At 41.5% G+C, this 23527-nt stretch overlaps 1 protein-coding gene across 2 annotated transcripts in view; it reads left to right on the forward strand.

The window, feature by feature from the left end:
* Positions 1-23114, forward strand: part of zswim6 (zinc finger SWIM-type containing 6) — a 62807-nt gene extending 39693 nt beyond the window's left edge. The window contains exons 3-14 of one of the 2 annotated variants that reach the window (XM_023343512.1): positions 382-530; positions 2504-2654; positions 3938-4108; positions 4744-4914; positions 5029-5175; positions 5890-6036; positions 6741-7001; positions 7917-8052; positions 16089-16246; positions 16668-16831; positions 17981-18062; positions 18158-23114. In XM_023343512.1, coding sequence (XP_023199280.1) covers positions 382-530; positions 2504-2654; positions 3938-4108; positions 4744-4914; positions 5029-5175; positions 5890-6036; positions 6741-7001; positions 7917-8052; positions 16089-16246; positions 16668-16831; positions 17981-18062; positions 18158-19023 — 2603 coding nt within the window. In that variant the 3' untranslated portion in view covers positions 19024-23114. Of the gene's footprint in view, positions 1-381; positions 531-2503; positions 2655-3937; positions 4118-4743; positions 4915-5028; positions 5176-5889; positions 6037-6740; positions 7002-7916; positions 8053-16088; positions 16247-16667; positions 16832-17980; positions 18063-18157 lie in introns of both variants that reach the window. The other variant, XM_014468660.2, reaches the window with a different exon arrangement.
* Positions 23115-23527: the final 413 nt, after the last annotated feature.

The following is a 23527-nucleotide window of genomic DNA, read 5'->3' on the forward strand; positions in this document are numbered from 1 at the left end:
TGTTGCATTGTTTTATAAATTGATCAAATAAAGTCTAAAGAAATGAATAAGCTTGACATCGCCAAGTCTCCGTAACAAAATTATATTTTGTAACAAAATTATATTTTGCAAGTTTTACACATCTTCACCAGGGATGGCATGATCATAGAGATCAATGCTGGTGAAGTAAAGTCCATTCAGGAAAACATTTTGTTTCTAGGTTGTTGATGGGTAGGGGGTTGTCTTTAAGATCAAACAAAAAATATGCAACAGATATCCTGCCATGGGGTGAAATAACTTACTCTCCACCTCTGAAGCTATATTTGTCAACCAAAACAAAAGGATATCAGGGAAATCCAGGTCCTATGTGCTTTAAGTGTGTGTGTTTTTTTGCTCGTGTAGGGGCCCCGGACCCTACAGCTGGAGCCAGCGTGGATGACGAGAACTGCTGGCACCTGGACGAGGAGCAGGTTCAGGAACAAGTCAAGCTCTTCCTGTCCCAGGGAGGCTACCACGGCTCAGGAAAGCAGCTCAACCTGCTCTTTAGCAAGGTTGGAGCCGTGTTCACATTGATTCAAGCAGAATCAGAACAGAAAACACACTCACACACAGCCTGCGTAGGTTTACGTCCCTCCTTTTGAGCTTTCTTGGGTCCTTTCAACAGACATTTTCTCCCACTCTCTTGTGCATTTGCATCATCCTTTACTCCCTCAAGAAATGGGAATAAAAGAGAGCACATAATGTACATACATTAAAGGGCAGGCCGTGTCTTAGCTCAGGCTAATTGTAGGAGTGGAGTGAGGGAACAGAAGATAAAGGGAGAAAAAAACAAGGTATAGAAAGTGGGAAGCCTTGCACTACACACTGTATATTAAACGCTTACATGAGAGATGTTTGCCTCACTCAGTTGCCTGCTATTACAGTGGCTGAGCAAGGCCAGCATTAATGCATTGTGTGCTATGTAAAGACCGCAAGCCAAGGCCATTATCATCCAGCTCGCCTGGCTTTTAGAATGTCTCTCAGCTTCATGCACTTTGAAGCCAGTTATCTTCTTTAATATAACACACACACACACACACACACACACACCCCTGCACACACAATGACAGGCACGTTTTCTCAGCCACCTTGCACAGATCCTTAAGCGCCCACACAGAGCTGCGTCTGCACACTTGCAATTCAACAGCATCCTCCCCAAACAAATAAGTGAGTAGCAAAAGTTAAGAGTCTGTTCTCTTTTTTTTTATCCCACACCTTTTTTCTGTGATCTTTTGTTTTAAAGAATATACAAACTCTTTGAGAAATTGCAAAAAACAAACAAACAAACAAAAAAAAACCCAACTATTCAAGTAAATTTGAAAAGGTGTTTGAGGCTTATTTCAAGTAAAGCAGAAAGGAAAAGGCAAGGACAAGGTTAAAGAGCTCTTATGAATACTTCAGAGCAAACCCAAGTTACACAAAATGAGAAGAATTTCGTCACGAGATTCGTTGAACAGTTTTTTATTTTGTGGAATCATTTATTGAGTTGACCATGAAAGGTGGTGGTCATGAAAGCTGGCATGTATTTGATGCAAATTTCGCACCGATTTTGTTCAAGACTGGCAAACTTTATTTTATTGGGCCTTGAAAAAACACACACAAAATAGCACCCATTTTCTACTACTGAGCAACAGCAAACAAAAGTACCACTTTTTAACACGTGAAGCTTCATACGTTCATGTTTTACATGTGGATTAGGCATACAGTGTTTTCAGGATTTTAAAATGTTTTAAAACTGCATTCTGGCAGATTTATGCCCCAGTAGTCAGAGAACAGAGAAAGTGTCTGATGAGGAGATTTCTCCAGCTATCTGAAGCAACACAGCCCCTCCTTGTTGAGCACTGCCGGTCAGCTGGTTGAACGAGACCTGCTACGATTTTTTGCTTTGAAAAAAGACTGAAATGGGCCGTTTGGAAATATTGCCAGTGACACTCAAAATTTCAAATATTCTGTCTAACAAGAACGTAAAAAAAAAAAAAAAATTGTCAAGTGTTCTAGTGGGATAGCTGTTTGTTGGCATTAAAACAGTCAAATGCTTCTTGTCACAACTAACAAGCCTCCAATGGTATTTCTACCCTTTAGCTGAAATACAATAATAACCTATTTTTTCATGTCATCACACCATGATAATCTAATACCAGCCCCTCTAGATTCAAAGTAAATTAGGATTAGTTGAACCTTTGGATAAAGTCTGTATTGTTGTTGCTATTCATTGGAATATTTCAAAAATTATACGCAGCAACGTACCATGAACCCACCATAGAAGAGAAACCTCAGAGGAAGAGGGAGCTTATAAATGGCTGCAAACCTTTACAAAGTCAATAAATGAAGTAAATGTTGCACCATTGTTTTCATATTCTAAATTTAGTCATTGTAGCTGAAGCATGACTATGTTCAGCTATCATGTCCGCTGCTTGTTGTGCATGTCCTGGTATAAACTGTGCGTGTGTGTGTGTGTGTTTCTGTCCCATCCCTCCCTGTGTAGGTGAGGGAGATGCTGAAGATGCGCGACTCCAACGGAGCGAGGATGTTAACACTGATCACAGAGCAGTTCATGGCCGACCCTCGGCTGGCGCTATGGAGACAGCAGGGCACCACCATGACCGACAAGTACAGACAGCTCTGGGACGAGCTCGGTGAGGGGGGCCAGGGGGAGACGACAACAACATACACACACACACCTTTCCCCCTGTATACACAGGAACTGACAGATATAGCAAGATGGGTGATCGAACCCAGACGTTGACACAAAGGCACACAGGCATGTTTTTATTTCTGTTTGTTTTCTTGTGCTTTTATGTCCAAGAAAGCCCACAGTCTCCGATGCGCTGACTCGTCGCTGACAGCCCGGTTCCTCTCCCTCCCTCGCTGTGACTGTAGCTCTGGCAGCTCTAGATGAGATCTTCTTGAATTAAAAGCCGTTTAATGCAGCACACAGAGCCTCACCTCTGCAGTGTTTTCAAACATCTCTCATTATATTTGTGGTAGATGTGACAGAGAGCCGCTCGGCACAAGCCGACACGGTTTGAACCCTACAAGCCCGTCAGTGGGACGGCAGCCGCAGCGTCTCCCATCATTGCTGCTCTCCCCTAGCGCTCCTGTTATCGCCGTTGATGATGAAGATGGTGTTTGTCCTCTACACTCTGTGAAGACAGCGCAGTGATCTCGTCTGTTTCAGTCCCACGTATTTTTGGACTCTTTGAAGTCCGCACTTCAAACCTTTCTTCCAGAGTCCTTATCACTCCACCTGATGTGTGAATACTGCCTCTCGGCACTGCTATCCCCGCTATTGTCTTTCTTTTCTTTTGAGTCTCAGCTGAGCCACAACCACTTGTCCTTGCCCATGTCTCCATGATATTTATTCATTTTGCTTTTTTGTGCTGCAAATCACTTCCACTCTTGTTTCTTGTGCTATTCTGTCGTCATAGTCTGCACATTCTGTTCCGTCGGTTTCAGCCTTCACATCCCTTCTCTTGCCCTTGTTTTGGGTTTTTCTCCCCAAAATGTTTCTGTCTGTTCATCCGCGCATCTGTATCACAATCACACACTCACCGTAGAGCGTACGCATCCGTAGCACTCTTGAGAGTAAAATCCCTGAATGTTCTTGCTTCCCCGGAGACTGCCGTTTTTCACATTCTGTTTGTTCCAATTTACTCCAAAATGATGTGTGTGCAAGCAGCGTTGCCTCTGGATAGCCAAGTCTCGTTCTATCAGAGCAGAAAATGGCGGCAGCAAAGAGAAAGAGTTCTAAAGGATCAGATCCACTGTTTTTTTCCTGAAAAGCAAAAAAAAAATAAAAATACTGCTTTTACCTTACACGATAGCTGCGTTTTAAAGCTCAAAAGGCACACTTTTCCACTGATGCCGACATCATCCTCATATACATTAAATTAAGTCTGCGCGTTCGCTGCATGTACAGGCGCCCTGTGGATGTGCATCGTGCTGAACCCCCACTGCAAGCCTGAGCAGAAGTCGTCGTGGTTGCGGCAGCTGCGCCGGTGGAACAGCGTGGACGTCTGCCCCTGGGAGGACGGCAACCACGTCAATGAGCTGCCCAACCTCACCCACTCACTGCCCCAAGGCGCTCACGGTAACCAAGGTTAGAAATATCATGTGTCACATTGTCACAAGATTGGTAGACATTTGATCACAAACTTCAAAATATTACCTTGGGATTTTGTGTTATATACCAACAGAGAGTGGCATCTTTTTGTGAAATAAGAAAAAAACAAAAAAAAAAGCGACAAATTACTTCCAAAATCTTAAAACGCGTGGCATGCATTTGCCCTTTTATTTGGATATTTTTTTTTAAAATGATCACTTTTTTGTTCAATGGAAATAAATACTTTCCATTGAAATTAAAGGAGTTATTGTTCAGCTTTAGTTTAACCACCAAGTTAATCAACCAGGTTATTAAATTTAATTCAATTTATTTATGAAGCGTCAATTCAGTTCAACCACACATACAACTCCAACTCATTTAAATCTCATATTAAACGGGTCTCTGAGATTTTCTTCTTTCACCCTCAAAATATGACCAAAATCACAAATATCCTGTCCAGGAGTGATGCTGAAAAACTAGTCCGTTAACATCGTATTTTATTTTATGCTCATACAAATTTAGCCATTCTCCCTAGAAATGGATAAATGCATAACGGCATAAATAAGCAGATTTTAAAATAGTTTTGAAAATGTTTGAGCTCAAACTGTCTCCTTCCTCTGCAGAGATGCGTCCCCACCGGACTGTGTTCACGCGAGCCATCGAGGCCTGCGACCTGCACTGGCAGGACCGACACCTCCAACACATCATCGCCAGTGACCTCTATGCCAACTACTGTTACCATGACAACCAGGAGGGCTCCCTCTTCGACTCACGCGGCTGGCCTCTGTGGCATGGTGAGTCTGCATACATATGTAGGTTTCAAATGACTTATTTAAACACTGAAATTGGGCTCTGACCATCAAACGGCAGGAGCCGGATTATTAAGGTGGGACTTGTCTTTTCCTCAGAACATGTCCCTACGGCCTGCGCTCGGGTGGACGCCCTGCGCTCACACGGTTACCCCAGAGAAGCCCTCCGTCTGGCCATCGCCGTGGTGAACACGTTACGGAGGCAGCAGCAGAGGCAGCTGGAGCACTTTCGACGACACAAAAAAGGTTAGCTGTGGCACTTTGTTTATAGGTTGAAAACGTCAAAGCTGCTCTAAAAATTCACATTTATACCCGTCTCTAAACTAGCTAAGCAGAAATGTAAAGCTTCTCTTCTGAAGAAACCTGCTGAAAGGATTGTTTTTGATTTGTGTGTGGTTTCATGCTATAACACCAAGTGATGAGTAGAATCGAAGCTGATGACTTGTATTAGGACAGAGAAAAAGATGCATACGCGGATCGCAATTCCCTCTTCTGTTGCTCCTCCGCTCTTTGGTGGTATAAAAAAAGACCTGAAAAAAAAAAGAGCTAAGCTCTCGTTTTCTCAGTTCATCTGCAATCTTTGGATGCCCAAAAGAACGAGATACCTGATAAGAGCAGCTGAAATTAGCTTTCACTCTGGGCTGGTTGGACTTACCCTTTGAGATAAGGTGAGGACATCAGAGCAAAGCTCCTAGGCATCAACATGAGTCATCTGAGGTGATTCAGGCATCTGATCAGGATGTTAGGGGATTTTCCAACTGTAAAAATAATAAAGAAAAGAGACCCGGTATAGTAGGCCTCAACCTCTCTGGATAGACTATATATCCCTTCTGGGCTTGGACAATGGAATGATCTGGATGATGTCAATTTGGAGTGGATGTATGGATTTCAAGTAGATCTTGTATCACTTTATAAAATAAATCCCAGTCATTCAACAATTGCTTGAATGTCTGTTCACAGAGTTGCTCCATAAAGGCCACACTTCCATAACGAACATGGAGGGCTGGGTGGGACACCCTCTGGATCCCATCGGCACCTTGTTCAGCACCCTGACGGAGTCGGGACGAGCGGGTGAGGAAGGCTCCAACACCTGCTTAGACCTCTCAGGTACTGATGAGTCACATGAACAGAATTAAACACTAGTTTCCATAATGGATCCATAATACATCTACTATTATGGAAGGGTATATAAGACCATGTGCATTACGAAAAATGTATGATTTCTATTGAGGTTTTCTATTTTAGTTCCACAAACACAAATACTGCTCTCGAAAAACATATCCATTTGTAATATGGTTCTTTCGGACTCCAGTCACATAAATTGATGTGAGCTTTATCACTAAACTGCTCACACTAACTGCATTTAATCATACTTTCAAATGTATTGATACTCTCATTGCAGAAACAATATAGACAGTCGGTAGGTAATAAAGCAATAATTGGAATTTAACTTGGCAACAATAAACTTAGATCCTTATCATGATAAGAAATGTATCACAGAAATGAAAAGCGATACAGTAGTAATAGTTTCTGTATTGTTTCATCTTTATGTCTGTTCTGGGTACTAAAACTCTCCTTTCCTACGCGTGTGGTTGTTCAGTCCCTCGTTGCCTCCTCTGCTAACAGAAATAGCCCTCTACACTAAAGAGGAGCAGTTAGCACAGAATCCCTCCTAATGTGTTCATATGCATTTTAGATGCCCACTTAGAGCTGCTTTCGTAGGATCTGCAGGGAACGTTCATGTAGACTAGAGTCATCTAGCATCCAAAACCCCAGGGAGTGACACAGACATCACGGCGTTGTGTTCGCAGATTGCTCCAGCGTCGTGAGCCGAGCCGATCTTCAGCGGATGCCCGTGCAGCGGCTGCTGGGAGACGGCGAGTCGTACATGGCGCTGGCGGTGGAGACGGCTCTGATCGGCCTGGGCCAGCAGCGGGTGATGCCCGACGGGCTGTACGCTCAGGAAAAGGTGTGTCGCAACGAGGAGCAGCTGTTGGCCAAGCTGCAGGAAGTGGAACTGGATGACTCCCTGGTCAAAATCTTCCGTAAACAGGCTGTGTTTCTGCTCGAGGGTAAGGAGACCCACAGATTGATTCTTTCAGCTTTTGCCGTCTGTTGACTTTTATTTCCCTAAATTTCCCTGCAGTCCGCTCTGGTACAAATGCACACAAATATATACACAGCAACGCCTCCTCCCTGTCATTTCATAACCTACCCACACACGGAGAGCCAAGGCATTCCTGCTAAAACAGGAAAAACACATTTGACTCTGTCTCACTATTTATTATCCTTTCATTTTGTGGCGCAAATAGAGGCTGAGCCGTCCTGGGCCAGACCAAAATGAGCTCTTTACACAGCAACGCCAGGGGTATTGTGTCAGCACACATATGCCGGTACACACAAAAGTGTGTGTGCGTTTACAGGAGCTGGAGCTGGAAGAGAGCGAGTGGGTTGTGGGGAAGAGGAAGGAGGGACAGAGGTGGTGGTGGTGGTGGTGGAACCGACCGAGTCAGACTCGGCTGCAGTCCCCACCCAAATCCCAGCCCTGCCTCGTCCCCGGCGCGGCGCGACCACCCACCTCTGGCTCCTTCGCTAATAGAGCAGCTCGGGTCTGAGGCCGCTGCGGGGGCCCCAGGAGGCCTGCAGCCGCGCCACTCTGTGATGTGGTCTGCAGCTTAGAGGCCCGTGGGGGTTTAAAATAACCCACCAGAGATGAGGGGGCGCGTAGGAAGATGCAGAGGGAAGGAGGAGGGCACGAGGCCAAATCCGCACACACGACCATATGTGTTTTGACGTCACAGTTTTGTTTAAATGCCGCGTGGCTGCCCTGCTTCCTGTCTGGAAGGGAGCGTCACTCCACAGCATGCCACAGGAAATCATGACTCAGTCTTTTTATCAGCATGAAAAGTTTAAATTCCTTTAGTCTTGGTTTACCGCAAACACATTTGTTCATCAGCGTGTTGCGTTATGTCGGTTCTTCTTCACAGCTGGTCCGTACTCTGGCCTCGGAGAGATCGTCCATCGAGAGAGTGTCCCCATGCACACCTTCGCTCGCTATCTCTTCACCTCTCTGCTACCTCATGACGCTGAACTGGCGTACAAAATTGCACTGAGAGCCATGCGGTAGGTCTCCTTGTAAATGACGTTAATCCCTGTGAAGGTTCTTTAAGACTTCAAAGTTGGAGTGAACTCCTTAAACAGGGTCCTGCTGGGGTTTTTAAAACCTAATGTGAAAAATAATTAAAATACAATCAAAACTAAACGTACTAAAACCCAAATTAAACAACACATATATTTAGTTTTTGTGTAAATAGTATAAAAACGTATTTCATTTTTTTGAAGTCCATTGTTTGCTCAAATAGGTTTGATCAAATAGGAAGAGAAAAGTTGCTTGGTACAGTCCTAATACCCTTGCTACGACCAAGATAAGTGCAACCTCTCCTCCCCATGTTGAAGTTGAGCTCCTCACATCAGAGCAGCCTTTCCTCCAGGAACGCTCCTCTTGCCTAACGTGTCCGCACGATGTCCGTCTGATCTCTCCATGTTTTTAGCTCGCGCTCTCAGCTGTGGACGGCGTGCGGAGCATGTGTGCGCGCGCGCGCTAATCGCCCTGCGCTGCTCTGTTTTGATGTTGTGACTTGTGGGAGCTGGATCCGTGAATATTAATTACATTAATGAGAGTGTAATTAGCGCAGCTGTAATGAGGAGGAATCACACACACATGTACTCGAGTACACACGTCGAGGCGACGGGGGAGAGGAAGTGGGGTGTGGAGGGGGAATGTTTGTCTTTCTGTGAGGCTAAGCTGATCAGGATAATGGAGAGAAAAAAAAGCGATCATTTTAACGGTCTTTTCTGGTGTGATTGGAGATTCTGACGTTAGTGCAAATTCGTTTGTTGTTCTTCTCGCTCCTCCCAATGAGCGGGGACTCACAGCCGGCCAAATCGTGTCCATCCCAGCGGTAGCGGACAGGTGGTGTTCACCTCTCCACACGTAATGAGCGCTTGAATCACTGCTGGCTCATCCCTTCAAGGCAGTTGCGTCACTTTCCCCACACTGCTATTGACAGTTGTTTTCTATTTTTGTGAAATATATAGAACAAAAAACATTGACGTCTTACTGCAACATGTTAAAAACAAAGCCAGTATAGAGAGAAAAATATAACAAAAAGCTAAAAAGGACACAAAATGAATGTGTTCAAAAAGTGCTAACCTTTTTCTCTTGGGGAATTTTTACTTTGTAGTTTTAAAAGGCTTTAAAACTCTTAAGAACATTAACCCCCCCATTCTCCACCTGTTGGCAAAGATCATTGCAGTGGTAACACTTTATTTGACGAGTTGTGAATAAGACTGTCATGACACCATCATAAACATGACATAACTTACTCATGAACATGAGTAAGTCTTCATGAATATTTATGACTATTGTCATAAAGTATCATTTGGTAAATTATGACACTTTTAATACAAAGTTGATATTATTCAAAATGTCTTCGTTATGACAACTTGACATTAACCAAGAAATCATAATCTGACATAAATTTGTTATAAAAGTATTACTGATTAAACTTTAGCTTTAATAACATAAAGCTACATCATTTTAAAAGTTTAAAGTTTATGACAGTCATAAATATCTATGAAGACTTACTCATGTTCATGACAGGTGTTATGTCATGCTTATGACGGCGTCATGACAGTCTTATTCACAACCCATCAAATAAAGTGTTACCATTGCAGTTATATGAAATTGGAACATTATGCAAATTACGTGATGATGTTATTTAGCGACTTTTGTGCAGCTGAGGAATTATCAACTCTGGATCAGGAGGTGAGTGTCTTGAAATGTAGCAGAAGGATGACAGACACTTCTAAACATGTTAGTATATAGAAAATAGCCTCCTTATAGCAGGCTGACAGGCTCTGTGTTTTATCCAGCTGCTTGCCTCCAAACCAGAGTTCCCAACCTGTTTTTAGTGAGTCTGTTGCTCTCTTTCCATCCTCACCACTTCCCCTCACCTTTTCCTTTTTGTCCCCTTGGCTCCTCCATCCTCACTCCTCCGGTGTGAAACCGGCGATTTAGAATAATACAGCCACTTACGGGCGCTCCTGGGAACCAGAGGTGTCTACTCAGCACATAATGAATGTGTGTAATGTAGCGTAGTGTAATGTGATAGCATATACCTCCTCGCTCCCACGGGACAGCGGACAGTTAAATATAGAGGAGGAGGTAAAGTAACCAGGTCTCTTTTAATGGACCTATTATAATACTATCATTGATAAAAGAGGAGACAAAAGAGTCGGGCTCTTCCGCCCTCACATTGTTTTTTCTCCCCCCCCCTCTCTCCTCGCTTTTTTAAATTTGTCTTCTCTGTCGCACTTGCTCCACAAGTAACTGTCTTTTTAAATGAGAAGTCGGACTGGCAAAGTATGCGGATTATTCAAAGCGCTGTGTGTGTTGCTGCGTCTTGGATGAGGTTAATTAGTCGGTGTGACACCAGCATATGCCGGCCGATGGCTTGGTGCGAGTGACCAGCATTAAAATAAATAAATAAATAAATGAAAAGAGGATCTGCCTGCTGGTTCACAGGCTGCCCACAATTTGATTTCCGCCAGAGAAACAGAAGAAAAAAGTCACTGCCTCTTCAGACTGTGCTCATCTTAACTGTTTGTGAGCCAAAGAGACGAGACCTGCTGTTATCGTGGGAGAAGTCCAAATGAGATGCAAGTTTTCCAGATCTAATAGTGCTAGATTTTTACTGCATAATACATGGTCTTTAAGCAGGGGGAATATTTACTACAAATTGCCAGAATTCTAAAGCCAGATATCTTAGGCCTACTTAAATGTTTACTAATTTTAAATAATTTGATCTTGTTCCAGTTTTGGCCAAATATTTGCTATATTAAATGGAACAATCAGAATGCTTTTGCATGTTTGCCAGGAATGTATCAACACTTTGCCAAGATTTGTAGTTCATCCTAAATACATACGCTGCCTTGCATAGAAGCATAGCCACTGAACTATGGCTACATGAGCATGCAGTCACGTGATTTCATCCTGCACTTTCTTCCTTTACAACCGCAAATATTAATGTATTTAATTAAAAAAAAAATGCACGCATTTAATTCCATGCATTTGTATTCATCCATCTTTACTCTTCTACATGTGTGATATGTCTATTTGTTTTGCACCATCCATAAACAAGGTTCTTTAAAAGTGCTTTGCAGAAAAATAAATAAGCAAAGTTAAAGAAAACTGCAGTCCAGTGCCATGCGAGCATAGCAGCCTGTTACAGCAGCTCTCATGAAGCAGTCTGTCAAATTCACCAACAGTCTCCCACCATAACAGCTTTATGCTTCCATGCATAAAGCTGTTGTTGAACTGGAAAGCTCCTCCAGTGACAGACTGTTACATCCTCATTGCGTAAAGAAGCGTTAGCATAGATCCTTCCTCCCAGCAGCTGTTGGGCTCTATAACTATCACTGCTTCCAACGAACTCAATAGATGTTTAATTTTGAAATTTGCACAGTTTTTGTCATTTCAAATAACATTTCTGCTGTTATTTCATTTGCAGAGTTTTTTGTCCCTTGTGGTAAATAGTTTGTTGTTTTAAATGTGCAATTACACATACACATTTTGTACATTTTTTTTTCAATTACCCTACTCGGTTGCTCATTTCTTGGAATTGAAGTACTATTTTTAATAACTACAGTATTTTATGCTGTAATTTTTCACTTCCTATACAGCATGTTATTCTTAATGCTGATTTCATTTTTTTCTTTAATTACCTGTCAATTTGCTGCTGTTGCACTGATATTTTCCCACTTTGGGACAAAAAGGGTATAGCTAATTTATATATCTGATGAATTATCATCTGATTCTTTTGGGAAAGTTGTGGTAAACGGTTTTCAGTCCTTATTTGAAGGAACCAGCAGTTTCTGCACATTCTTGCTGAAATAACCACTTATGCTGTATGTGTTGTCCTTCTACTTTTCCAGAAACTTTGAAAAGGCTTTTTAGTCCTTGAATGAAACGCTGATGGCAAATTGTCGTTTTAATCATCACATACACTTTTAAAAAACAAAAGAAAGATATTCCGTGTTTGGTCATGTACGACTTGGTCCTTCTTGAAATTCTCCCCTTGAAAGAGTTTGTGTATACAGTTGAGGTCTTCTTCCGGATGTGTCGCAGGTAGCTGATAGATGTGCGTTTGATGAATGGTGAAAGTGAAGGCTGTTTACAGTCGGAGGGGGAAACGCAGCATGAGGTAAAGAGGTCAGTCGTCATGGTGATGCAGAGCAGAAACTCAAAGGGCCTCAGGATTTAGGTAAAACCTATCAGGACTGCTTTTTCTCATCATCTCAGTTGAGCCTCTTTGCTACAGATTTTCTTTATAGCTCGTCCTGTTTGTGTCCATAAATAAACTTTGGCCATCAGCAGGTTTACTATTTCGCCTGCTATTCTCCTACAGAACTGTTTATGAAATGTTTAATTAACGTGTGTATCCTTGTCCAGGGACTGCTTATGTCTTTACTAGGGGTCTAATCATACATCCAGCTCACAAATACCAGAGGTTGAACATTTCTGTTTGTCTCACAGACAGAGAAAATATTCCACTTTGTTTTAAGAAATCAACAATGGCTGTTTGATATTCTTGTGCAGATTTGGCTATTCTATGTTTTGTTTCTAATTCTGAAGTGGTCCCTGTGAGTAAAATGTTGAATTTCACATTATTCATTAATTTAAAATCATAGAGTCAGGTTAGTCCTTCAGCTTAGCACCAATAGGAACCTCTGAAGCAGATGCTAACTTTTAGCATTGTTAGCAGACACCAGGGTCAAACTTTGTTTCTATGATGAGAGAAAAGGTTGAGGTGGTGGAGCATAAATGCCTCGGAACAAGCTGAATCTGCATGAAGTGACTGAGCACAGTTTACTTCTTGAGAAAGCATATGTGCTTCAAGATTTGTAGTAAGTTGCTATGAAATTCTCTACATGTCTCTTGTGGAGAGTGTAATCTCTGCTGTCATTATCTGTTGGAGCAGCTGCATCAGAGTCAGGGACTTAAAAAGGCTCAACAACCTGATAAAGAAGGCTGGTTCTGTTCTCGGGACGACTGTGGAAGCTTTGGAGATGATGGTGCGAAGAAGGATTTTACATAAAATCAGGAAAATTAGTCAAGGCAGTACTGGTCATTCTCTTCATGAGACTGCTACACAACAACATTGTCTTCAGTCGGAGGCTTCTTCAGAACCACTGTAATACTGACCGCTCTTTGAAGGTAATTGTGTAGTATGTACTGTATATTCCCTCTGGGATCAATAAAGTATTTTTGAATTGAACTGATCTGATTAATCTCAACAAAGATATTTCAAAAATATTGTCAAGTTCACATCATTGTTTAGGAGCTAAGAAGCAGATTCTCACGTTGTTAGCACCTAACAGTTATCTACTCGCCATATTTTTAGTGCTCCACAAATCATTCGTAGTTTGCTTCTCATTCTGTTGCTTTTTAATTTCTTTCACTGAATACCCAAATGCTGCCAGATAAATATATTAACAAGCATTGTCAGCATATTTATTAGACAATTTTGTCAAAGCAACAGGGATATAACTCAAAAAATGCTACTTTTTGTCCTTCAAAATAAGTGTCTCATAGATGCAATGTATCAAGTCTTTAAAGAATCTGTTTGCTGTTAAATCAGCCCTTTAGTTTAGTAACGATGGAAACTCTGATGCCAAAACATTTTTTAGCTTGTATGTCACTCTATCATTTCTTTTTACTTACAGATTGATAAATACAGTAACTTAGTATTGTTGACCAAACCAAAGTTATTATTTGCTGACTTCATCAACACAACAGGGCAACAATTCAACATGTGTATAAAACATAGACACAGGCGGTTTTAGATAATCTGTTCTTGGTGTTTGTTCAGCCTTTTAAAAAGTCCTCTGACAGATGATAACGTTAGCATTGTTAGCTGCTAAAATATTACTCAGTCACAATACAGAGTTTTAGGATTAAAGCACATTTCCATTTACTTGGATTTAATTCAGCAGATGATGTTATGTGCTAGCAAACGTCACTTTGACAAAATAGCGTAGCACTTTAATATTGCTTCCATAGTCTTTATAGTTATTGATGACACATTTCTATTTCAGCATGGTTGTAAAGAAAAGCGGATTTAATTTGTTTTCATCACACTTGTCAATGACTTGAGAGTTTGTTTGGCAATGTCCCAGCGTTTAAAACGTGTGCGCACTGTCTGGCAGGGGGTGCAACATGCTCAGTGAGAATAGATCACTGAATAAACTGTCCTTGTGCTATTTTATCAAGCAGCCCACAAAGACTGTTTAACCCTCTATGGCATGACTTTTTATTTTTGTGGGGAAGAATTATTTTCCTGCATTCTTTGGGAGCTTGGTGGTCCCTAATTACATGTCAATCATAAAATCGGACTCTGACACCTCCTGGAACCAGATTTGGGTTTGTTGCCTCAGGGTAACATTGGTCTAGAACACCAAGATTGTCTACACTGATTATGAGAAATGAAATACAAATCAAACAAAAACTATATTCATAAAAAAACTTTTTTTTGGACAAAAATATGTCAAAAATCATGCCCCCCAAAAAATAAAATAAAGGAGCAATGTGAGGTACAGCTATGTGGTTTGTTGCCTGAGGGCAACGCCATGCCATAGAGGGTTAAGTCCTTTTTGTAATCATTTTTTTTCTTTTGTTTTCTCCTGAACAATAACCTGGTACAGCTTTTTCCTCCCAAACCTTTTGAGGAAACTATTTTTCAGTCCTCTCAAGTTCTTATCCAATGGAGGCCTCTGGCTCTCTGGTGAAAACCAAACAAAGACAGGAATGTTGATGAGGCCTCCATCTTTACTCAAGGCCCTTTTTTTTAAAACTCTGCTTTGCTTTGCAGTTCTGCACCCCAGGAATCTTTCTGAAGGCCCCAGTGTGGTAGAAGCTTTTAGCAGCTCCTCAGTTGTATGTGGCGTGAACTCTGCCGTTGCTGGAGCTCGCAAGCATCTCCATTTTGCAGCAAGTGCTGGTGTTCACACTTTTGTTTTTTGTTTCTTTTTAGCACTTTTGCTGTCTGAGAGCTCAACCTTCCCCTTGTGCTCTTGTGGGCAAAAGTGAGCAAAAGACAAGACTGTTTTGTTGTTTTTTTGTTCTTGTACATGCTTTCACTCACGTGGCAGCAAGATCACATGCACTTTGCTCTGAAATTGAAACTGGCATTTAGCATCACGTTGCTTTTACCAGGCAGCTTTGATGTGTTTTCAAAAGGGCAGGTGTGTGTGTGTGTGTGTGTGCGTGTGCGATGTGGGTCTCTTTTCACTCATGTGTGTTGGTATTTGTTTGATGTGTGTCCAGCCTTACAGGGCTGGAAGGTGAATTCCTTAATTTCCCCACGGACTCAATTAGCTTTGTGATTGGCTGAGAGAAGGCCAGGTTGTGCCGTCTTCTGAAGGAAAGAAGACCTTTGAAACTGAGGTGGGAGCGGAGACAGGAAAGAAAAAAAAAGTGAAGTAGAATAGGAGATGAGCAGGCCACAGTGGTAATCGTATGGGGCTCCTGATGCTCCAGAAGCCTCGGCCCCGTCTGGATTATTATAATAAGAGACAGAAACCTGAGAAGCTCTTCCATCCTCCAGCAGGTGTTGCACAACTCTGACTTCATTATGACCAATTAGAGTGAAGAAAATACTAATTATACTTTAGTTTCTAGGTGATTAAATGGTAGGTTGAAAGTAAATTGCAGGGATAGGGTAACTGAAATCCCCCCGGTGGCGACTTGAGTCATTTTCATTTTGAAGTCACACTCAGAGCGCCATAATGAAGACTTTTTCTGTCTATGCAGTATTCCTGGCTGACTGCTTGTTACACTAGAAAGAAAGAGGTGATTTCATTATGATGTTGATCATTTGGGCAACTTTAATGTGGTTCTCTCTGATCACCAACCCTCATTTATCCTTCTTCTGCTTTTTCATATCCAAAGTATTTTTTTTTGTCCCCATCATTTTGTGAAAGTTTCTAATTATTAAAGTAGCAGGAAAACTTTAAAAGTAATGTCATATTTTTAAAATGGAAAAAGTATCTCACAAAGAACACCCTTTTCTTTTTTTTTAAATGCGTCTCTCCCTCAGGTTGCCGGTGTTGGAGTCCACGGCATCGTCCGGTGACCTCTCGCGACCTCACCACATTGTGTCTGTAGTTCCCAACCGCTACCCGCGCTGGTTCACCCTGAGCCATATAGAGTCTCAGCAGTGTGAGCTGGCCTCCACCATGCTCACTGCAGCTAAAGGTGCAAATTCACTTGCTTAAAAAAACAGGCTTACTTTCTTGTAGGCATTTCTTTATTTACTAAGATAAAGACACACCTAGCTTACTTGAAGGCCAACTTCTCTTGCCTTTCCCATTTTAAGAAATATGGAACTTCTGTGTTACATCAAAACTATACCCCAGGAAAAGAGAAAGTAAAGCATTGCTAATTAAAAGCTTCTACACCTTTGGAACCAATAAAAATTTAGACACAAATTGCAAAAATGCCTGAATTAGATTAGCGGTACCAATAATTGTGGCACAGCTAATTGTGCTGACAATTACTTCTCAATCTTTTGTCCCCTACCAAATGAAAGTTAAATAACAGTCCGTTTAAAGTTTAGATTTAAGTTGATTAAGTGATGACCTTACTCTAACTTATTTCTCTGCTTGTATCCTCGTAGGTGACAGTCGCAGGTTGGAGACGGTCCTGGAGTCCATCCAGAAAAACATCCACTCCTCGTCTCACATCTTCAAACTGGCACAGGATGCTTTCAAGATCGCCACTCTCATGGACAGCCTGCCGGACATCACTCTTCTTAAGGTTTCTCTGGAGCTCGGACTGCAGGTGTGCAAACACATCGTCACTGGTGGTAGAAATGGCCACCCGCTCCTAGCAGTAATCACAAATCAGACGTTTGGTGGCTCACTTGTGTTTGGCACCTGAGGCTAGTGACTGATAAGCAGGTGAAAGGGGTTTTATCTTCCTAAAAGTTCTGGTTTCCTGTAATTCCCGTAGTTCTCTCTCTCTCTCTCAAATTTTTTTGTTTAAATCCATCTCCTGTAAGCTAAAATTCATTTGTACACACACACATTATGAAAGGTTATTTTTTCAATGTCTGGACATGTTCTTGCAAGTTTTTAAAATTCTGTGTGTTGATTCAGTTATTTAATCACTGTTCTTTTTTGTAGTACTAATTTGTTGCATTGCTGCATCTTACATTCACCAGTTGCTGTGAATGATGTAATCATGCAAATTCTGCACTGATTTGTTTTGCTTTTAGGAATAACATTTGTTCTAGAAATTCTACCAACACAGTCTTCCTGGACCATAAGCTTCTAATCATAACTAAGCAAATACTTTTCTATTTTATTTAATTTTACCCTCAATATGTTTCATTTAAATTATTTAATTCCTGCCTCAAATGAACAATAGCATTCTTGCACCATGAATTATTTTTTATAAAAATTTCTACAAATATTTATTTTATGAGCCTGTTCTGTTTTAAATGTGTTTATGTATTTTGCTGAAAGAAAATCTATGAAATAATGCCTGAAAAATTAAGCAAAGATCATAGCAACAAAGTGTTGCAATATCTAAATCAAAGTCCAAGACGTCAGTATCGCTGACATAGATAGATAGATAGATAGATAGATAGATAGATAGATAGATAGATAGATAGATAGATAGATAGATAGATAGATAGATAGATAGCATTTATTGTCATTGAACAGAATTCAACGAAATTTCCATTGACCTCTATGAACTTAATCAAGGTTTTTAATGAGATTAGTTTGGACAAACGGTAACATTGCAAGCAGAAATGTTTTTCTGCTTGCAATGTTCTTATGTGTTTTGGCATTTTATAAATCCATCTGTGTCTGCTCGACAGTCTGCTGCAGAATTAATATGAACTGGAAAGAAAAAAGTTCAGCCCTTCAGATAATGAATTAACTCACCTGTCACTTCCCTCTCATCACTTCTTGCCTTCTTTAGGTCATGAGAATAACTCTGTCCACGTTGAACTGGAGGAGGAGAGAGATGGTTCGCTGGTTGGTCACGTGCGCCACTGAAGTTGGTGAGTCTTAATCCGTCACGAGCTAGATCTGCCATTGTTCTCCAAATTTAACCTCATCTATCATTTTTATTTGTCCCTCAAAATGTGTCCCCCAGGCGTCTATGCACTGGACAGTATCATGCAGAGCTGGTTCACACTCTTCACTCCCACAGAAGCCACCAGTATTGTGGCGACCACTGTCATGTCCAACAGCACCATAGTTCGCCTGCACCTGGACTGCCACCAGCAGGAGAACCTGGCCTCGTCCGCCCGTACGCTCGCCCTGCAGTGTGCCATGAAGGACCCCCAGAACTGCGCCCTCTCCGCTCTCACACTCTGTGAAAAAGACCACATTGCCTTCGAGACAGCCTACCAGATTGTACTGGACGCTGCAGCAACGGGAATGAGCTACACGCAGCTGTTCACCATTGCGCGCTACATGGAGCACCGCGGCTATCCGATGCGAGCGTACAAGCTGGCGACGTTAGCCATGGCTCACCTGAACCTCAGCTACAACCAGGACACTCATCCGGCCATTAACGACGTACTGTGGGCCTGCGCGCTCAGCCACTCGCTGGGCAAGAACGAGCTGGCCGCCGTCATCCCGCTGGTGGTCAAAAGTGTGAAGTGCGCCACCGTTTTGTCTGACATTTTGCGGCGGTGCACGCTGACCACCCCGGGCATGGTGTCGGCGCTGCACAGCCGCAGGAACTCTGGGAAGCTGATGTCGCTGGACAAGGCGCCGCTCAGGCAGCTGCTGGACGCAACCATTGGGGCCTACATTAACACTACGCACTCGAGGCTCACGCACATCAGCCCTCGGCACTACAGCGAGTTCATCGAGTTCCTGGGGAAGGCCCGGGAGACGTTCATGATGGCTCACGACGGACACATCCAGTTCACCCAGTTCATAGACAACCTGAAACAGATTTACAAGGGCAAAAAGAAACTGATGATGCTAGTTCGGGAGCGGTTTGGCTGAGGGTGCGGCTCCTCTTCCACTCTAGTACTTTTCTATTAACTTGAGTCTGCCTTTTGAACTTCTTTTGGACTAATAGACAGGTAAGAGGGATGTGACTTGTAGAATGAAGCAAAAAGAGAACGGAAAAGATGACAAAAAAATCAAGAGCCACATGCGGTATTATTGTTCTTGCTGTTGTTATTGTTATAAACATTATTGCTATTATTATTATTATTATTATTATTATTATTATTATTACTACTATGTGTACAGAAGCGTTTTTTTATTTTTAAGGAGAGAGGAAATTTGTCACATTGTGAATGTTGTGTGTACTTCTCTACATGTGTGCGAGATGAAAATGAAACGTGAAATGGCTTTTTGTTTTCTATATTTTTATGATTTTCAAGCATCTTTTTGCTCCCCCGCCCCCATTCTCAGTGTATATTGAGTTTTATGTTAATGAGTGGCTGAAGCCTTTGTACAATAGCGCTCATGTTTAAAAAAAAACACAAAAAAACCCAACAAAAAATCAAGAAAAAAACAAAACACAAACAGACCGATTTCAACGTCTCGGTATCCTCAAAGAGAAACTAAGGCTTTAAAATGACACAGAGCACCTCCCTTGGTCTAGGCCCCTGCTGATGGGCACTGGGCAGCATTGCACAGCTTCGCTCAGCTCGGCACAGCTTGGGTTAGCACTGACTTAAAAAAGGCACCATCAGCATTTCCTATCCCACAGCAGCAGCACTTGAGCAGCCATTAGCTTCCTCTGGGTCACTTCCACACAACAATGCTCTTAGCTAACTCTTGTCGTTCTAATTATTGTTATTATTGTTGTCGTCGTACCATTTTACCCACGCGCCCAGTGATGACACATCAAAAAGTGAAGTATTATATCTACATTAATGCAACGCGGTGCAGGCGGGGTTCTTTATTGCTGAAACCGGACTGAATTGTGGCGCTTTTCAAAAGAATTTATGCCTCCCTGAGCTTTCTCACATTTGGGTAGTGTTAGAGACACAAACATCAATGTGTGATTTCATGGTTTTTGGCCCAACACAAAGTTGGGCATATTTGTGAAGTGAAAAGAAAATGATACGTGATTTTCACATCTTTTCCGAAACAAATATCTGAAAAGTGTGCCAGTCATATGCATGTATTCAGCCCCCCTGAGTCAATACTTTGCAGAGTTGTTTTGGGCTGTGGCTCTACCAGATTTTACACATCTGGAGATGTTTCTTCTTTGCAAAATATCTCAAACTCCGTCAGATTGAAGGAAGCATGTCTGAACAGCCATTTGAAAGTTTCGCCACAAATTATCAATTAGATTTATGTCTGGATTTTAATTTGGATTTGAATTGAACTATTGGTGTTGCTTTAGCAGCATGCTTAAGATCTTTCTTCTGCTGGAGGGTGAACCTCAACCCAAGTCTCCACCCTTTATTTCTTCCAGGATTGTCCTCCATTAATCTTGGTCAATCTTATTCACTCTGTCAGTTTTCTTTCCCTGCTCAATAAGCGCAGCCCCACAGCATGACACTGCAAACACTGTTTCATTATAGCAGAGTTCTTGCCAGGATATTGTTCATTGTTAGTTTTCTGCCAGAGATAGTGTTTTAGATTGCAAGCTGAATGTTTGATTTTGACCTCATCTGACCACATGTTTTGGGTGTTCCTCCATGGTTTGTGGCAGATTGCAGCTGGGATTTTGTTTTTATGCCATTCTTTCAACACTGGCTTCCTTCTTGGCACTCTTCCTTAGAAGCCTTACTTTTGGAGTGCACAACTAGGTCAAGGTCAGTTTTACATAAAGTATTTAAATAGGAATGTTGTACCAAAGTTTTTCAAAAGTCAGACATGTAACTACTGAAACTGTATGCCGGACACATCAGGGAAATGGTAAAAAAATGTTTAAAAGCAGAGACTTGAATTAGAACAAAAATATAAGGAAGAATGGTAGTTGTCTTGTCTCCCACCTGAGCTGTGGATCTCTGTATCTCCTCCAGAGTTTCCATGGGCATCTTGAGTGATTCTCTGAGTAACCCTCTCCTTATCTGGCCTGTCCGTTTAGGTGGATGGTGATAACTTGGCAGGGCTGCAGCTACACCATATTTTTTCCCCCTCTTTTCAGGTGTTTGAAGCTTGGAATCTTGACTTTCCAGAATTTTATCCCTGACATGCCTTGTGTGTTCCTAGGTCTTCACTATACTCTTTGTTCAACACTGTTCTCTGGCACTGAGTGAAGAGGGGTTGAATACATATGCACGCCACACTTTTGAGACTCGGAGTCAAAGGGTATGAATCCTTTTGTAAGCAGCTGCAGTTGCGGTTATTTTGCGCAAGAAATTCCTGGGGGGAGAAGACTACCTCATGATGCGGTATTAAACCTGCTCCCAGTTTTTGCTGTCATAATATTTATTCACTATGATAGCTGACAGTGTTAATAACAAAAAAAATGTTGAAATCCAGCGTTAAACGGAAACAAAGAGTCAGAATCCTCCTGAAGTCCCTTCTATGCTCTGCTGCCCGTTCCTCTTCCTCGCAGCCCTCACTGTAAGTTGTTTTCAGCCGAGGCCAGTGTCACTCCGCTCTGTGCATGTGAATCACAACCATTTAGACTTTCTACTGTTATATTTCGTCACGTGGAACATTCAGCAACCGGAACGTTCTCAGGGATTTTCTCTACGCAGGAAAAAAAAACAAAAAAAACAAAAAAAAAACAGGTGGAACAAATCGAACTTCGAGGATGAAAAAGGAAAAAAAAAAAAGAAACACGACATGAGCAAGCATTTATTGTACTCTGTATATATGCCATAGTATATGTCTGAATATGGAGGATCTGAAAGTATATGTTAACTAATTTATACAGAGTATTCTATGTAATGTGAAATACTTGAAGCCGCTGTAGTTTGCTCTCTTTCTCTTTCTCTCTCGCTCTCTGGCTCTCCATCGCTTTTTCTTTTTTGTCTTCTTTTTTTCTGTTTTGTTCCTCTTTTGTTCAAATTAACATATCAGAAAGACTAGCATGACCTCCTTGAAGGTATTTTTTTTGACTTACAAAGCCACAAGTGTTCATGTTTGAGACCCTGGATTTTTATCAGAACTGCAAGATTTCTCTCAGAGAGGATGACTGTACTTCATTCCTGCTGATCGATGCATAGAAAGGGGAGGGAGGCAGACTGCTTCAGGTTACTGGTCGGCACAACCAAGAGGTCGTGAAGATACTGACGCATTTTTGCTGTTGTACCATGAAATTCTTTTGGAAAAACGAAAATGGCATAATGTTTTTGTCCATGCATTTCAGAATATTTCTCATCTCCATCTCATTTTGGAAAAATTTAACAATTGCCAGAGCAGTTTTGTCAAAAGAAAAAGTATTAGGATCCCTGTCTGTAATCGTACACAGGTTCAGAGCTTCAGTATCACAAATCTAGCTTTTAGAAAATGGAGTCTCCTCAGTTCTCCCTTCAGTTGCAGCAGAATTTCCAGAGTCTCCTCTGCAAAGTTCGCCGCTCTTGTCCCATAACTAGTCTTTTTTTTTTCTTTTTAACCGTACTTCTGATTTTTCTGTTTTTCCATTTTTGTCTTGTCTGTGTTGTGTTGATTAAAGATAAAAAGCAGCCTTTTCTCTTGCCTTGTCTTAACGCTTTAAAGTAACCAAACAGAAGATCTACAGTATCTAACAACCAAACGCGTTCGAAAGAGGTGAGAGACAACCAACTTTTTGGTCCCAGCTTTAGTGTCCTTAATTAGTAAGTGAATGGCTGTGTAACTCCATGCTTTAACAAAGCAATTCCTCACGCGTGTTTGATGGGAAAAAAAAAAACGTCGTCCAGTGTCTCTTGTTCTCTTTGGAAACAGTTTCCTCTTGAGTCGTCTAGCTGTTTTTTATTTTATTTTTTTATTTTCTACTGTTTTGGTTTGTGTAGGAATCTTCTGCGCTCTCATTTTATTTATTACAATGACCCATGTATACATGCTTATGAAATTAAGATTTGATACACCGATATCAATTTATTTATGTAACTAAATCACTGTTTTATAATCTTGTTAATGAGTCAATAATTGATTTGTTTTTTGTTTTAATAAAAGTTAGTTTTTTGAACTGTAAATTGTTTTAAAGCATTTTATGTTGTCAACACACTGTTAAAAGAAAAATGTCTCTAATTTACAGTAAAATACCGGCAGTAAGCCGCTTTGCATATCTGCAGCTGGAAACTGGTTATTTACTATAGCTTAAGATAATTTAGTTAAGCCCAGGTGACAATGGGCTGATTCACCAAATTTGAGTTAATTGGAGGCATGCTTTAGCATGTGTTTTAAGGCAACAGTTCATTCCCATTGCTTTCTTGTGCGACACTATTGAAAAATGCAGCAAAAAGATCAAGCAAGAGAATTGTGGACCTCCACAATTCTGGTTCCTCCTTGGGTTAAACTTCCAGACAACTGAAGTTTTCAAGTTCATCTGTTCAAACAATTAACTGCAAGAGAAAGTTCATGGAGGAGATGAATTCTGTGTCCCAGA

Source organism: Xiphophorus maculatus, chromosome 12 (genome assembly GCF_002775205.1).
Source record: "Xiphophorus maculatus strain JP 163 A chromosome 12, X_maculatus-5.0-male, whole genome shotgun sequence".
Lineage (NCBI taxonomy): Eukaryota > Metazoa > Chordata > Actinopteri > Cyprinodontiformes > Poeciliidae > Xiphophorus > Xiphophorus maculatus.